The 16,062-nt window shown below is 42.5% G+C and overlaps 1 protein-coding gene across 1 annotated transcript in view; it reads left to right on the top strand.

The window, feature by feature from the left end:
* Positions 1 to 15,746, top strand: part of LOC141085283 (phospholipase A2 inhibitor and Ly6/PLAUR domain-containing protein-like) — a 61,476-nt gene extending 45,730 nt beyond the window's left edge. Inside the window, exons 4-6 of the mRNA XM_073570560.1 lie at positions 8,524 to 8,670; positions 13,322 to 13,462; positions 14,983 to 15,746. Of these exons, the coding sequence (XP_073426661.1) occupies positions 8,524 to 8,670; positions 13,322 to 13,462; positions 14,983 to 15,176 (482 nt within the window). The 3' untranslated portion in view covers positions 15,177 to 15,746. The remainder of the gene's footprint in view (positions 1 to 8,523; positions 8,671 to 13,321; positions 13,463 to 14,982) is intronic.
* Positions 15,747 to 16,062: the final 316 nt, after the last annotated feature.

Below are 16,062 nucleotides of genomic sequence, written 5' to 3' on the forward strand. Positions count from 1 at the left end.
TGTTTAAGAAGTCAATTTGGTGTTTGGGTTTGGACAATTCTAGGTTTGTTTCGCATTCTTTTCAGATTGGTGCGGCGACTGAGGCAGCTGAGCGTGGTTTGGGTCCCTCTTTCATACAGCGTATAGGAGGGTGGAGGTCTAATCGTTATCGGAGTTATGTTCGGCCTTCTGGCGTGCAGGAGGTGTGTCCGGTTGGTGTGGTCCATGGGGTTGACTAAATATTGCAAGTATTGGAGCGTTTTCTTGCGATATGTTTCTGTGAGTGTCGTTTTGTGTTTCAGGTACGGAACCGCTGCTGGTTTGGATATTTGGTCACTCCTTTGTTTACTGGGGAGCGGTGAGAGCCGATGTCAGGACCGACGGCAGGCATTTGGGAATTTCCAGATCGGCGGCGGTGGTGCGGTGGATCGGTTTTCGGGGCCTGGTGTGGCGTCGGGTGTTGCCGGAAATTCACGAGTGTGTTCGTTTGGACCGGGCACCAGATGTTCTCGTTATTCATGCTGGGGGTAATGATCTGGCTGTTCGTCCTTTCCGGGAGTTGATCAAGGACATTAAGCAAGATTGCTTGCGGTTGTGGGTGACTTATCGGGAAGTCACGATTGTGTGGTCAGAGATCGTGCCACGCAGGCGTTGGCGGTCCATGAGATCGCTGGAGAAGGTCAACCGGGCAAGGATCAAGGTTAACAGAGCGGTGTCCGCTTTTATAGTTAAAAATGGGGGAGTTGCCGTGCGACATTTTGATTTGGAGAAGGGTGAGGGCGATTACTGGTTGGCGGACGGGATTCACTTGAATGCAGTGGGTTCCGATATTTGGGCCCTCGCCCTTCAGGAGGGTATAGAGAAGGCTGTCGCTTGGCGGGTTGTGGGGGTCTCGGGTCATTGACGTGTTCAAAGGCCCCTCGTTGTGGCAGTTTTGGGGGAGGGGGAGTCCTTGAAGTCGGTGGAAATTGGTATGGGAGACTCTCTGGGTAGGGTCTCCTTCGTTTAAAGGTATGCTGGTCATGATCTGGTGAAAGGTGGATGGGGAGTTTTCCGTCGGAAGAGGGCGGATCCCCAAGGAGTTTGTGGACAACATCTATTGGTGTGCTGGTGCTCCCGAGCCTGTGGGGTAACGGCTGGGAGCAAATGGTCGGGGGTTGTCAACGATATTTGTACTATTTCACCACGATCTTGTGGCTTCAAGGACTTCTCCTTCCAGGGTTAAATTCATTGTATTGTTTATGATACAGTGTTTATTGTTTGTTTATTGTTATAATAAAAGGCTGCTGTGGCCATAAAATTCCAAAAAGAAATACCGGTGTCTGTGTATTAGTTGGCGCCGGGTTGGGGGTGGTCATTTTATGGTCACGGGGGGGGGGGGTTTTGGGGTAAGTCAAGACGCTTGATATCCCCTTACGAGGTAAATACTTGACAATACCAACGTCATGTACATACATTACATTACTGATCCTGAGTTATATCCTATATTATACTCCAGAGCTGCACTCACTATTCTGCTGGTGCAGTCACTGTGTACATACATTACATTACTGATCCTGAGTTACATCCTGTATTATACTCCAGAGCTGCACTTTCTATTCTGCTGGTGCAGTCACTGTGTACATACATTATATTACTGATCCTGAGTTACATCCTGTATTATACTCCAGAGCTGCACTTTCTATTCTGCTGGTGCAGTCACTGTGTACAGACATTACATTACTGATCCTGAGTTAAATCTTGTATTATACCCCAGAGCTGCACTCACTATTCTGCTGGTGCAGTCACTGTGTACATACAATACATTACTGATCCTGAGATACATCCTGTATTATACCCCTGAGCTGCACTCACTCTTCTGCTGGTGCGGACACTGTGTACATTCATTACATTATTGATCCTGAGTCACATCCTGTATTATACTCCAGAGCTCCACTCTCTATTCTGCTGATGCAGTCACTGTGTACATACAATACATTACTGATCCTGAGTCACATCCTGTATTATACTCCAGAGCTGCACTCACTATTCTGCTGGTGCAGTCACTGTGTACATATATTACATTGCTGATCCGGAGTTACATCCTGTATTATACCCCAGAGCTGCACTCGCTATTCTGCTGGTGCAGTCACTGTGTACATACAATACATTACTGATCCTGAGTTACCTCCTGTATTATACTCCAGAGCTGCACTTTCTATTCTGCAGGTGCAGTCACTGTGTACATACATTACATTACTGATCCTGAGTTGAATCCTGTATTATACTCCAGAGCAGCACTCACTATTCTGCTGGTGCAGTCACTGTGTACATACATTACATTACTGATCCTGAGTTACATCTTGTATTATACCCCAGAGCTGCACTCACTATTCTGCTGGTGCAGTCACTGTGTACATACATTACATTACTGAGCCCGTGTTACATCTTGTATTATACCCCAGAGCTGCACTCACTATTCTGCTGGTGGAGTCACTGTGTACATACATTACAGTACTGATCCTGTACTGATCCTGAGTTACATCCTGTATTATACCCCTGAGCTGCATTCACTGTTCTGCTGGTGCGGACACTGTGTACATATATTACATTATTGATCCTGAGTCACATCCTGTATTATACTCCAGAGCTGCACTCTCTATTCTGCTGGTGCAGTCACTGTGTACATATATTACATTACTGATCCTGAGTCACATCCTGTATTATACTCCAGAGCTCCACTCACTATTCTGCTGGTGCAGTCACTGTGTACATACATTACATTACTGATCTGGAGTTACATCCTGTATTATACCCCAGAGCTGCACTCGCTATTCTGCTGGTGCAGTCACTGTGTACATACATTACATTACTGATCCGGAGTTACATCCTGTATTATACTCCAGAGCTGCACTCACTATTCTGCTTGTGGAGTCACTGTGTACATGCATTATATTGCTGATCCTGAGTTACCTCCTGTATTATACTCCAGAGCTGCACTCACTATTCTGCTGGTGCACTCACTGTGTACATACAATACATTACTGATCCAGTACTGATCCTGAGTTACATCCTGTCTTATACTCCAGAGCTGCACTCACTATTCTTTTGGTGCAGTCACTGTGTACATACATTACATTACTGATCTTGAGTTACATTCTGTATTATACTCCAGAGCTGCACTCACAATTCTGCAGGCGGAGTCACTGCGTTCATGCATTACATTACTGATTCTGTACTGTTCCTGAGTTACATCCTGTACTATACTCCAGAGCTGCCCTCACTATTCTGCTGGTTGAGTCACTCTGTACATATGTTACATTAGTAATCCTGTACTGATCCTGAGTTACACCCTGTGTTTTACTTTTAGGGTATGTTTCCACGGGCCGGATTACATCCAATCCGCAGCGTCCAGATGTTACTGCATAGTGGAGGGGATTTTATGAAATCCCGTCTCCACTATGCGTGCAAACATGCATCTGGTGGCCCTGTATTTCCAGATATGCGGCGCATCTTTTTAGACTGCAGCATGTCTGTTTACCTTACGGCGATGCTCTGTCTCTGCAAGGTGAAGAACACAGTCCTATGTATAGGGTGCAGCGATCCCGGATGTGTTCAATGAAAACATCCGGTATCACCGCACGTACAGAAGGGGGTGGCACTTTGGTCGGAGCGAGGTTTCAGCTCCATCCAAAGCGCCAACAATCCAGACCATGGAGACGTACCCTTACAGTTACATATTGTGAAGATTTGAGGTTGTGGGTTGTATTAATCACCTTGGCAGTTTACCAATGCAGCTAATTTTATTTCTTCTATCCATGATCATACAGCAACTCCAGATAAATTCTGTAAAGAGATGCCACCAGTCCACAAGGTCCAATCCCAAAACCGGTAGTTCCACTTCTCCAGTACCAGGCAATTTTCACTGTCAATGTCACAGTATACCCATCTTGGAAAAGTCCTATCTAATGTATTTAAAACCTGATCATGTGAACAGTACCTATATGAGCAGGATTGAGAAAGGTGCTGCCTGATGTGGGCACGTTGTGCAAGACGGCTCTTTATGTGCATGTCTCACAAGAGAGTGGCGGGAAACTCCCAAAACTTGTGGAAGCAAGAAACTAATAGATTAAAAACACATGAGACAAGCACAAAAGTGAACAGGTTGGTAGGACAGTGTTCACACCACCCAAAGACTGAAACACAAAGAAAAAACACAGTATGACAAACATGCAAAAATACTCTGTTGTAAAAAATATATATAACAGTAGACAGCAAGTGCTAGTAAAAAGATGATAACAAAAACACTTTCTGTCTACTGTTATATATATTTTTTACAACAGAGTATTTTTGCACATTTGTCATACTGTGTTTTTTCTTTGTGTTTCAGTCTTTGGGTGGTGTGAACACTGTCCTACCGACCTGTTCACTTTTGTGCATGTCTCATGTGTTTCTAATCTGTTTTTAATATTCACTGTCTCCTAACTTTTGGTTGACCCACAGCTTTTGTTTCTTTTTCCAGTATATTCTTCAGTCACAGCTTATACTCCTTCAGATGACGGATACCACGACCATTGCACGTGTATCCGGCTCCATGCAGCAACAACCTCCCCATTCCCTTGTCAGTGTATTTAATACCTCAAGCCGCCCCACCCCCATAATTGAGCTAGACCCTTTGAAAACACTCCCCTCAAAAGCTAATTGTGCATTGGTGGAGGTATTCTCTTGATGCTGAGCCCATCATCTGGGACTTCATGAGAGATCTTTTGTGGCACCGGCTCCACTGGGTCTACTATCCCCATCCTCATAATAGGACTGGTGGCTGGGAAAACAATGGCTTGAGGCCTCTGTGACACTAATGCCAGTAATGGAATGATTGCTTTACCTGATTAACAATCTTGTTTCTGGCCTTATGTATGATAAAATGCAGCCCGCATGTCTTCCTCTGCTTACTGTCACTGAATGAAAACATTTACTTGAGACTGAACTCTTTCCATTTACTTTGAGGCTGAATTCCTTCTGCCCTTAAACTGATGAGCAAGCAAATCCTTAATAAAACACAACAATAAGATCGATGTATCTGGTGCTCTGTGCTTGAAAAAATCTGCATCCCATAGAGCCATGGATTCCAAGGCCAGCTCCTGCATTCCCTGTGGGAACACTGCTACATGCGGATTATTTCTTCTGCACTGGTGTACCACACGGCCAATCCCTGATTGTAGGCTGGCTGTTTCATTTGGTATTTATGCACCTGTACAGCTGCCATTTTACTTCGGTCTGCTGCACCTTGGATTAGTGCAGATGCATTTGGGCCTGTCTGGTTCGAAACTGCATGCACCAGGAATTGTCCCACCGAACGCCAACTCTCCTTTTAACGTGGGCATAACGCTACTCAGACAACACAGGGTGAGGGTAAATAGTGTGGCAATGCTTTATTGAACCTCAAAACATGTAGATAACACATATAACAGTCCTAGAAAAATACCCAAGATGGTGAAAATTTACAGAGTCTCACCCTTCCTCTGACTCACCGGGATAATAGCATTTGTTCTTTCAGATTTTCCAGGGACGATTATCCCAGCTGTGGCATGCACACAGAGAGGAGGTAATGACAAGCGTAGGAAGATGACAGTCCTTTCAGGTGTAAGGTGACCAGGGTGGTAGTTGTGGCAACGGGCTGTATGGTTCCCACACCCTGGCACCCCACAGATGAAATTCAAAGTTCCTTCAGCTGTACATGCAGCATAACACTTACAGTTACTGTCACTCTGGCTCCATGTTTTCATGTTCCACAAAACCCTGCAATGTCACAGTCCTTTTCAAACAGTTGAACTTTACTTATAACATGGGTACTCATCACCTTGGCAGCATGTTTCACACAGAACCTCATATCCTGTGCTTTCCCTTCCATGTGTGCAGACTCCATTCCTTCTGTATCCTCTCCTTCTGTTCTCCCGGCAATCCCTGCCGTTTCTGTGGCCATTCCATGTCCAAACTGTACTTCCTGCATCACCAGCTCCCTGTTGGTTGTAGACACCAGATCATTCCTGGGGATGGTCCTGCTGAGCTGGTGCCCGCATGCACTATTTTCTAGCCTCGGGCCCCTTTCTGCCATGGCAGCTTTATCCCCATGGCCTGTAACAGTCTCATCCACTGCATGCACCTTGCCCTGAGCAGGCTGTCCAGGCTTCTGCCTCTAATCAGGAAGAGCTTGTCCTATAACTCCCTGCTCTGTGCTGCTCTGCTCTGTGACTCTCCAATTTACTTAACCCCTATGCTGCCTGTTATGAATGGGTCACCAAGGAGGATAGCAGGCCCAGGCTAAGCCACAGAAAACCAGAGAGATTGGTAACTAAGCACATTGCAGACCCCTGATCCTATCCACACAACTAGCAGTAGCCATGGAGCGTACCTACAATGATCCTAGATGCCTTGGCACAGCCGAAGAGCTAACTAAGCCTAAAGCAAGAAAGGGGAAATCTAAACTGCCCCGGAGCAGACCCCAAAGGAATAGATATCCCCCAAACATATATTGTTGGTGAGACAAGATGAAAACACAAGTGCAGGCAGGAAAATAGACTGAGCAAATGATGGGGCCCACACTGACTAGACAGGACAGGAAAGGAAAGACACTGTCTGCAATCACACAAAAAGCCCTGCAAAAAGTCCAACACGTCTGATTCACAAAAAACACTGAAGTCGCACGACTTCGCCCCCACTATATCAGCACTCTGATATATTCTGAAAGCAAAGCAAAGAGAGACCAATATAACAGGGACAAAACTAACTGGCACAAGCAGTAACATATGGGCGGTGATTCAACACAGCCCCAGCCTGAGCTGGCTGACCCGCACAAGGCAGAGATAGATAAAACCAGATCAAATGCAAACAGAATAGCAAATGAACCACTTAGCTGAACCATGCAGGGACAGAGCAGGAGACATCAGACCTCAGGAGGCACAGGAAGAAAATTACCAGCAGGGATAGAGGGAGTCGGCTGTCTGAAATCCCAATCTGAAACCCCAGATCTCCAATCGTCATCCTCATTATCAGGTGGCCAGCCTCTGTCAATCAGATCAGCACCACTACCTCCAGTAACCACCAGAGGGAGCCCAGAAAGAGAACTTGCAACCCCTCTGTCAATCTGACCAGCTCCACTACCTTCAGTAATAACCAGAGGGAGGCCAGAAAGAGAATTAACAACAGCTGCCTATACCTTACTAACTCTTACAGCTATTCTATACTATCCTTTCTCTATGGTCCTATTCTATCCCTAAGCTAAAGCACAATACATAAATGCATCAGATTACAGTACATGTCAATCAATTAGTAAACTGCACATTACATTGATAAACACTGAGGTGTCGCACATCGTCGTGTGAATAGCATCCAGGAGAGAGAAGGCACTTGAGGTTCTCCACCACCTCCTTACAAAGCCAGATGACAGGAGTGTCACATCCTGGTTTCATCTTTCAGGGCCAGTTACTACTGCACATAGAGAGGAGGTAACGACAAGCATAGCAAGTTGACAGTCCATTCAGGTACTGGAGGGTCACAACCTGGCTTCTCCGAACATCTCCATGGAGCCTGGAAACCAGCAGGTCCCAAGCCTGGCTTTTTCCAAACGTGTCCTTGGATTTTCAATGGTCAGTGGAGGAGATCTGTATTCTTCCAGTGGGGGTCGAAGTCCCCTAAGCTGGCATCCTGTAGGATAATAAATCTGTGTCCCTTGTGATGGAGCCATGATATCTTGGCTGCAGTCCTGTAAAGCCCCTGGATGTTTCAATGTCTTGACTGAGTCTCTATCTGTCTTCCTGTCTGTCTATATAGAGGCATGTAACCTCTTTTTATAAATAACAAGTGTCCTTCAGTCCAGCATCACAGATAAGGGGAAGAATGGTGAGGACAAAGTTGCATTGTTTGATTATGTAATCTATTTGCATAGATATTCCTCCTCTGTTTGAAATGTCAACAAACTGGCTAGCATGGACAATGTATAATTAGCATGTTAGTAAACATCACTAGTTTTCAAAGATAAGAACACAATACGTTGTATCAAACATCAACTTACAAGTCAATATTACAGGTTTACACAAGCAAAAATCTGTTTTCTTGACCAACCAGAAAGAAACTCATAAATTGAAAAGTCAACATATAGATAACAGTCTATTCTTTCTGGCTTGCTAAAAATAGGCATCTGTTATTTAAGATACAATGCTGTGTCTCACATACTATAACCCACAATGTTATGTGTACTGAGTAAGTTATCCAGCCTCTTTTAACGTGTCTACCATTACTACCTCTTGTGGTCAGCATTCAACAGTCTGATTGCTTTAACGGTAAAGAACTCTTTCCTATTTAGCTTCATGAATCACCTTTTTTCCACCAATAAGATAATGAATAAGCTCTCTGTGAGAAATGAGATTTATACCCACACCTCCAGTAGAAATTGCAACCTAAACTCAGCGCCTTTGACCGCACAGTCATCTTTGCAAGTATAAAGCCCCCAATTATCATTAACCTGCTCTTATTTCTCACCTTATTGTTGTCTTCTTGGTTTCTCAGATGGGATGCAGTCAAAAGTATTTACCAGATCTTGTGAAAGAAGAAACTCTTGTGGAGTATCTGGAACAATCGGCTACCAAAGAGGACAAGTCAAGACAGCGACATCCTGCTGTTATGTCGACTCCTGCTCTCCCTCTACCCCTGCATGTAAGATGAATGCTATTGTTGGGTACATTATATGAGGCATGTTGTGCTCTTCGAGTATTAACCCCTTCCTGACATCAGACGTACTATCCCGTCCATGGGACCCGGGCCCCTATGCCCATGGACGGGATAGTACGTCTACCGCGATCAGCGGCGCCCACGTGGTGAGCGCCGCTGATCGCGGTCGGGTGTCAGCTGATTATCACAGCTGACACCCGGCACAATGTGTCAGGGGCGGTCACGGACCGCCCCCGACACGTTAACCCCTTGCACACCGCGATCAAACATGATCGCGGTGTACCGGGGGTTAAAGGGAAGCATCGGCAGGGAGGGGGCTCCCTCCGTGCTTCCCTGAGCCCCCCACGGCAGCGCAATGTGCAACGCTGCTGCGGGGGGCTCCTTTCCTGCAGGCCCCCGAATCCAAGATGGCGACGGGGGCCTTCGGGGGCCTGCAGGAAGCTGGCTTCCTCAGTGCCTGCAAAGCGCAGGCATGAGGAAGCCTTCTGCACTGCCTGTGACAGATCGCTGATCTGTCACAGTGATCTGTGATGTGACAGATCAGCGATCTGTCACAGGACAGTGATGTCCCACCTGGGACTATTTAATAAAGTTAAAAAAAAATAAAAAAAAGTGTTAAAATAAATTTAAAAAAATCGCCAGATAAATTAGAAAAAAAAAAATATTCCCCCAAATAAATCCATTTTTTGGAAATAAAAAAAAAAAACAATAAAAGTACACATATTAGGTATCGCCGCGTCCATAACAACCCGCCCTATAAAACTGTCCCATTAGTTAACCCCTTTAGCAAACCCCTTAAAAAATAAAAATAAAAAACGAAGCAAAAAATAATGATTTATTATCATACCGCCAAACAAAAAGTGTAATAACGCGCGATCAAAAAGACGCATATAAATATCCATGGTACCGCTGAAAACGTCATCTTGTCCCGCAAAAAACGAGCTGCCAAACAGCATCATCAGCAAAAAAAATAAAAAGTTATAGCTCACAGAATAAAGCGATGCAAAAATAATTATTTTTTATATAAAATAGTTTTCATTGCATAAAACCGACTAAACTTAAAAAAAGACCTAAATGAGGTATCGCTGTAACCGTACTGACCCAAAGAATAAAACCGCTTTATCAATTTTATCGCACGCGGAACGGTGTAAACGCACCCCCCCAAAAAAAATTCATGAAACGCAGGTTTTTGTTCATTCTGCGTCCCAAAAATTGGAATAAAAAGCGATCAAAAAATGTCACGTGCCCGAAAATGATACCAATAAAGACGTCAACTCGTCCCGCAAAAAATAAGACCTCATATGACTCGGTTGGTCAAAATACGGAAAAATTATAGCTCTCAATATGTGGTGATGCAAAAACTATTTTTACAATAAAAAGCGTATTTTAGCGTGCGACAGCTGCCAAATATGAAAACCACCATAAATAGTAAATCAAACCCCCCGTTATCACCCCCTTAGTTAGGGAAAAATAATAAAATAAAAAAAATGTATTTATTTCCATTTTTCCATTAGGGTTAGGGTTAGGGCTAGGGTTAGGGCTAGGGTTAGGGTTAGGGCTAGGGTTAGGGTTAGGGCTAGGGTTAGGGCTAGGGTTAGGGCTGAGATTAGAGTTAGGGGTGTGTTGGGGTTCGGGTTGGAGTTAGAATTGGGGGTTTCCACTGTTTGGGCACATCAGGGGCTCTCCAAATGCAGCATGGCGTCTGATCTCAATTCCAGCCAATTCTGAGTTGAAAAAGTCAAATGGTGCTCCTTCCCATCCAAGCCCTGCCATGCTCCCAAACAGTGTTTTACCCCCACATGTAGGGTATCAGCCTACTCAGGTCAAATTGCAAAACAATTTTTGGGGTCCAATTTCTCCTGTTACCCTTAGGAAAATAAAAAATTGGGGGCAAAAATATCATTTTTGTGGAAAAAAATGATTTTTTTATTTTCACGTCCGAGCGTTATAAACTTCTGTGAAGCACTTGGGGGTTCAAAGTGCTCACCACACATCTAGATAAGTTCCGTGGGGGGTCTAGTGTCCAAAATGGGGTCACTTGTGGGGAGTTTCAATAGTTTAGGTACATCAGGGGCTCTCCAAACGCACATGACACCCGCAGACCATTCCATCAAAGTCTGCATTCCAAAACGTCACTGCTTCCCTTCCGAGCCCCGACGTGTGTCCATACAGTAGTTTTCTCCCACATATGGGGTGTCAGCATACTCATGACACATTGGACAACAACTTTTGGGGTCCAATTTCTCCTGTTACCCTTGGGAAAATGAAAAAATTGGGGACTAATTGATCATGTTTGTGGAAAAAATACGATTTTTTTATTTCCTGCCCGGGCATTATAAACTTCTGTGAAGCCCTTGGGGGTTCAAAGTGCTCACCACAAATCTAGATAAGTTCTTTAGGGGGTCTCATTTCCAAAATGGGGTCATTTGTGGGGGGTTTCCACTGTTTAGGTACATTAGGGGCTCTCCAAAGGCAACATGACACCCGCAGAACATTCCCTCAAAGTCTGCATTCCAAAACGTCACTACTTCCCTTCCGAGCCCCGACGTGTGTCCATACAGTAGTTTTCTCCCACATATGGGGTGTCAGCGTACTCAGGACAAATTGGACAACAACTTTTGGGGTTCAATTTCTCCTGTTACCCTTGGGAAAATAAAAAAATTGGGGACTAATTGATCATGTTTGTAGAAAAAATAAGATTTTTTTATTTTCATGCTCTGGCATTATAAACTTCTGTGATGCCTTTGGGGGTTCAAAGTGCTCACCTCACATCTAGATAAGTTCCTTAGGGGGTCTAGTTTCCAAAATGGTGTCATTTGTGGGGTGTTTCCACTGTTTTGGTACATCAGGGGTTTTCCAATCGCGACATGATGTCCGATCTCAATTCCAGCTAAAAACGTCAAATGGCGCTGCTTCCCTTCCGAGCTCTGCCATGCGCCCAAATAGTGGTTTACCCCCACATGTGGGGTATCAGCGTACTCAGGACAAATTGCACAATAACTTTTATGGTCCTGTTACCCTTGGGAAAATAAAAATTGGGGTGAAAAAATATGATTTTTTAATTGTACCGCTGTACGTTATAAACTTCTGTAAAGCCCTTGTGGGTTCAAAGTTCTCACCACATATCTAGATAAGTTCCTTGGGGGGTCTAGTTTCCAAAATGGGGTCACTTGTAGGGGGTTTCCACTGTTTAGGTACATCAGGGACTCTCCAAACGTGACATGGCGTCCGATCTGAATTCCAGCCAATTTTGCATTGAAAAAGTCAAACGGCGCTCCTTCCATTCTGAGCTCTGCGATGCGCCGAAACAGTCATTTCCCCCCACATTTAAGGTATCAGCATACTCAGGACAAATTGCACAATAACTTTTGCAGTCCAATTTCTCCTGTTACCCTTGGTAAAATAAAAAAAATTGAGCCTGAAGTATTTTTTTTGTGAAAAAAAGTTAGATGTTCATTTTTTTTTAAATATTCAAAAAATTCCTATGACGCACCTAAAGGGTTAATAAACTTCTTGAATGTGGTTTTGAGCACCTTAAGGGGTGCAGTTTTTAGAATGGTGTCACTTTTGAGTATTTTCTATCATATAGACCCCTCAAAGTGGCTTCAAATGTGATGTGGTCCTAAAAATAAAATGGTGTTGTAAAAATGAGAAATCATTGGTCAACTTTTAACCCTTATAACTTCCTAACAAAAAAAAATTTTGGTTCCAAAATTGTGCTGATGTAAAGTAAACATGTGGGAAATGTTAGTTATCAAGTTTTTTGTGTGCCGTATCTCTGTGATTTAAGGGCGTAAAAATTCAAAGTTGGAAAATTGCGAAATTTTCAAAATTTTTGCCAAATTTCCGTTTTTCTCACAAATAAACGCAAGTTATTTGAATGAAATCTTACCAATAACATGAAGTACAATATGTCACGAGAAAACAATGTCAGAATCACCGGGATCCATGGAAGCGTTCCAGAGTTATGACCTCATAAAGGTACAGTGGTCAGAATTGTAAAAATTGGCCCGGTCATGAACGTGCAAACCACCCTTGGGGGTGAAAGGGTTAATTGAGGAAATTATCTTACATGATTAATTCGTAGTACGATAACTTTTTTCCCAATGCCCGAGAAAACAAAAACTTTATAATACGCTGTATCTTATTACATAAAATTACTTTCTTCTGCTGAACTGATCAGTCATTCTAAAAGTTCTTAATTCACAAGTAAAATCCGTAATTACAGTTGGTACTTACAAAGTTCAATGGAAAAACGTAACTGTCGTTTGAGGAGGAGTTTCAGTAGAATATCTGTTTATGCTACTAGCTCCTCCTACTCTTAATAGAGTTTTAAAAGCACTAACTGTCATCTCCTATCCTTTTATTTGTAAAATCTCTCTTCACTGAGTACTGATATTGCCACTGAATTGAGAGTGAAAGATAAGTCCAGGAGGTGAAAGAAGCAGATTTTCTTCTGATTAGCTATATTACAAATTTGCATATTTTCATATGTGCGATTGATTCATGAAAGAAAACTGAAAACAACGGATATTTTTTAAGTGTGGATGTAATTAGGGATCATCACATGGAAGGAGCCTCTTGTGCCAGGGCTGTGGATATGCGCCTCATTGACATAGCTGTGTACCTTTTCTAGTGCCTGTTGATGAAGCACGTAAGAACGGGCTGATTTGTTCTAGCTGCACGGCCCACGATTCAGCATGGTGTATGAGCAAAGAAAGAATTGATTGCACCGGACAAGAAAACAAGTGTATCTTCATGAGTCATGTATATTCAGGTACTTTATGAGCAACAGTAATAGAGTTTTATCTGTTCCGCCATCCATTCCGAGTCCAAAATGTTGAACATTTTTTGTCCATTTTTATACACAATGAAACGACTCCTCATAACAAAAAAAATACAATGTTTCATTGGACACTTTCCATAAAACTCAAAATACATGGTGTGGCCCTAGATCATACACCCATATGGCAGTATAAGGGTCATTTATCATACTGCATTAATCCAGTATAGGGCACTATAACTCTATTTTATTTGTTTTTTTATTTTACTCACTTATATAGCGTCATTAATTCCACTGCACTTTACAGACATTATCATTACTGTCCCCATTGGGGCTCACAAAGTATATTCCCTATCAGTATGTCTTTGGAGTGTGGGAGGAAATTGGAGAACCCTGTGGAAACCCACACAAACACTATCAAGGAATTTGTCAAGGAAGAACACTCCTCCACCTCCAATCGTTAGGCCAATACGCAATTGACCAACAATTGATAGACGAGTTGACAACTGATTTCTCTACGATGCCTATTATTGGGAAACTTCCATTAACCATATAGTAAATACACCACCAATTCCAAAGCATGGAATTTATATATATGTACATGTGCATGTATATGTATGTATATATATATATATATATATATATATATATACATACAGTATATATATATATATATATATATATATATATATATATATATGTATATGATATATAAATACCCCTACGGTCACTGCCAAGCTCCACAATAACCCAAGAAAACCCCTAGCTTCCATCACCAATCGCTTTACAGGCCGATTGGACACATGATACAGGTAGTGTATGGCTTTAGGGGGCGGTTTACAGTGGAAGAGGAACAGAACTTTTACATTTTTATATATTTAATCCCAAAAGCAGGCAGTGTTTTTAAAAGTACATTACAGATTTTGCAAAGGAGTCAAAACAATACAGCATATACATTTACATAAAATAAAAAGGAATAACAAAAGAAAATTACTAAGCCTGAGTCACAGAATTGGCTCAGATTCATGGAGAGAAGAACTGCATTGACGCGTGCATCAATCCTACACAGCAATGTAACTTTTCGACATTGCATTACTGTAGACCAGCCCCTGCTTATTGGCCGTGAAAATTTTAAATGGAGCTTATCAACAAGGAAATAGGCCGGATATCACACATCTGGAATTAATAGATACCCATGTGCCCTAAAGAGCGAGTGTCTACATTTTTAGGGATTTATTTCCAAAAAAATAGTGGTATTGGAGAATTAATAACCACCCCCAATCCATCAGCATGGGCCAGTAGGAAAAAAACTAAAATACTGCAACTTCTCTTAAAGGGGTTATCTATCTATAAGATATGGCTAGGTGGAAAATTATGTTCACTTAAAAATGACCCTTTTTATGTTTATGCAATTAATATTTACTTGGTATGATGCTGTAACAATATTGTTACATAAAAACATTGAACATTTAAAATAGAAATTCAATTAATTGGAAATTGTTTTTGTTTTTCAGGAGGAAAATACAGTAAAAATGCTTTCCGTGGGTGCGGAACTAAAGCAATTTGCGACCTTGGAAGCCAAAGCCATAACTATGGGGGGGTCAGTCTCCGAACAGAAATCACTTGCTCAAACCTTGGCTCTACCATTCATTCTGGTGTTTTCATTTTGCTGGCAGCTGTTGCAATCTCATCCAAATTTCATTTTTAGCCTGCTCCTCATGGGTGGGGCTCTAAAATTTAACACTGAGCCGCTGTGTTAACTGAGCGCATTCAAATTTTCTCCAGGTTTGAACAGCGGGAGCACAACATTTCCTGGCTTTATAATTTGTGTTTTTATTAGTTTTTTTTAACATTAAGCACTTTATTGTGCGCATTGATATGAATATGCTATGCATGATACAAGACTTCACTGCAGGTTACCATATACGTGTCTGCTTTGGCCCCAGCCTCCCGTTAGTGTTAATACCATGACTGCATAAAAAATATTGGCCTGTGAGCATGCAATTTAAAGACACCGCACACTAATTAACACCCCAATGCAATTATAATATGTCCAAACACAATAAACATTTCCTATTACCCATAATCCTATCCTGGTATGTAATTTTCTTACCCTAATTTTTGTAAAGTGTACTGCAGCTACACCAAGTTTTCAAGCTAATCCTAAAATGCATATAATGAGGGTTAGTCATAATTCCAACCCTAAAAAATAATTAGAGATGTGCGAATAAATTTGAATCAAATCTAATTTGTTACAAACTTTCCCTCAAAAAATTCAGATATTTTCCATTTGATTTGGACAAATTTCAGCAAAAATGTTGACCAACCAACAAAAAATCGTCTACAAAACTCTCTTCAGCCCTCCTCATACCTGTCCTGCTTCCACTAGTCCTCCACTCTACTTCCCCTGTTTCCAGGCCTATGGCACTGCAGTTCTTCATTAGGCCCTCACTATCACATGGGTTGCAACTTGTGTTAAGGATGAGCATTGAGTTCCTCGCTATCATTTAGAATGTGATATACATCATTGACGCCATATAAGTGCTTCATGCCCCACGCCTAGTGAAAAAAAAAAACAACAAAGCCAAAGACTC

The sequence above is a fragment of the Dendrobates tinctorius genome, unplaced genomic scaffold, assembly GCF_039654945.1.
Source record: "Dendrobates tinctorius isolate UK_male_01 unplaced genomic scaffold, ASM3965494v1 ptg000028l, whole genome shotgun sequence".
NCBI classification, from domain to species: Eukaryota; Metazoa; Chordata; class Amphibia; order Anura; family Dendrobatidae; genus Dendrobates; species Dendrobates tinctorius.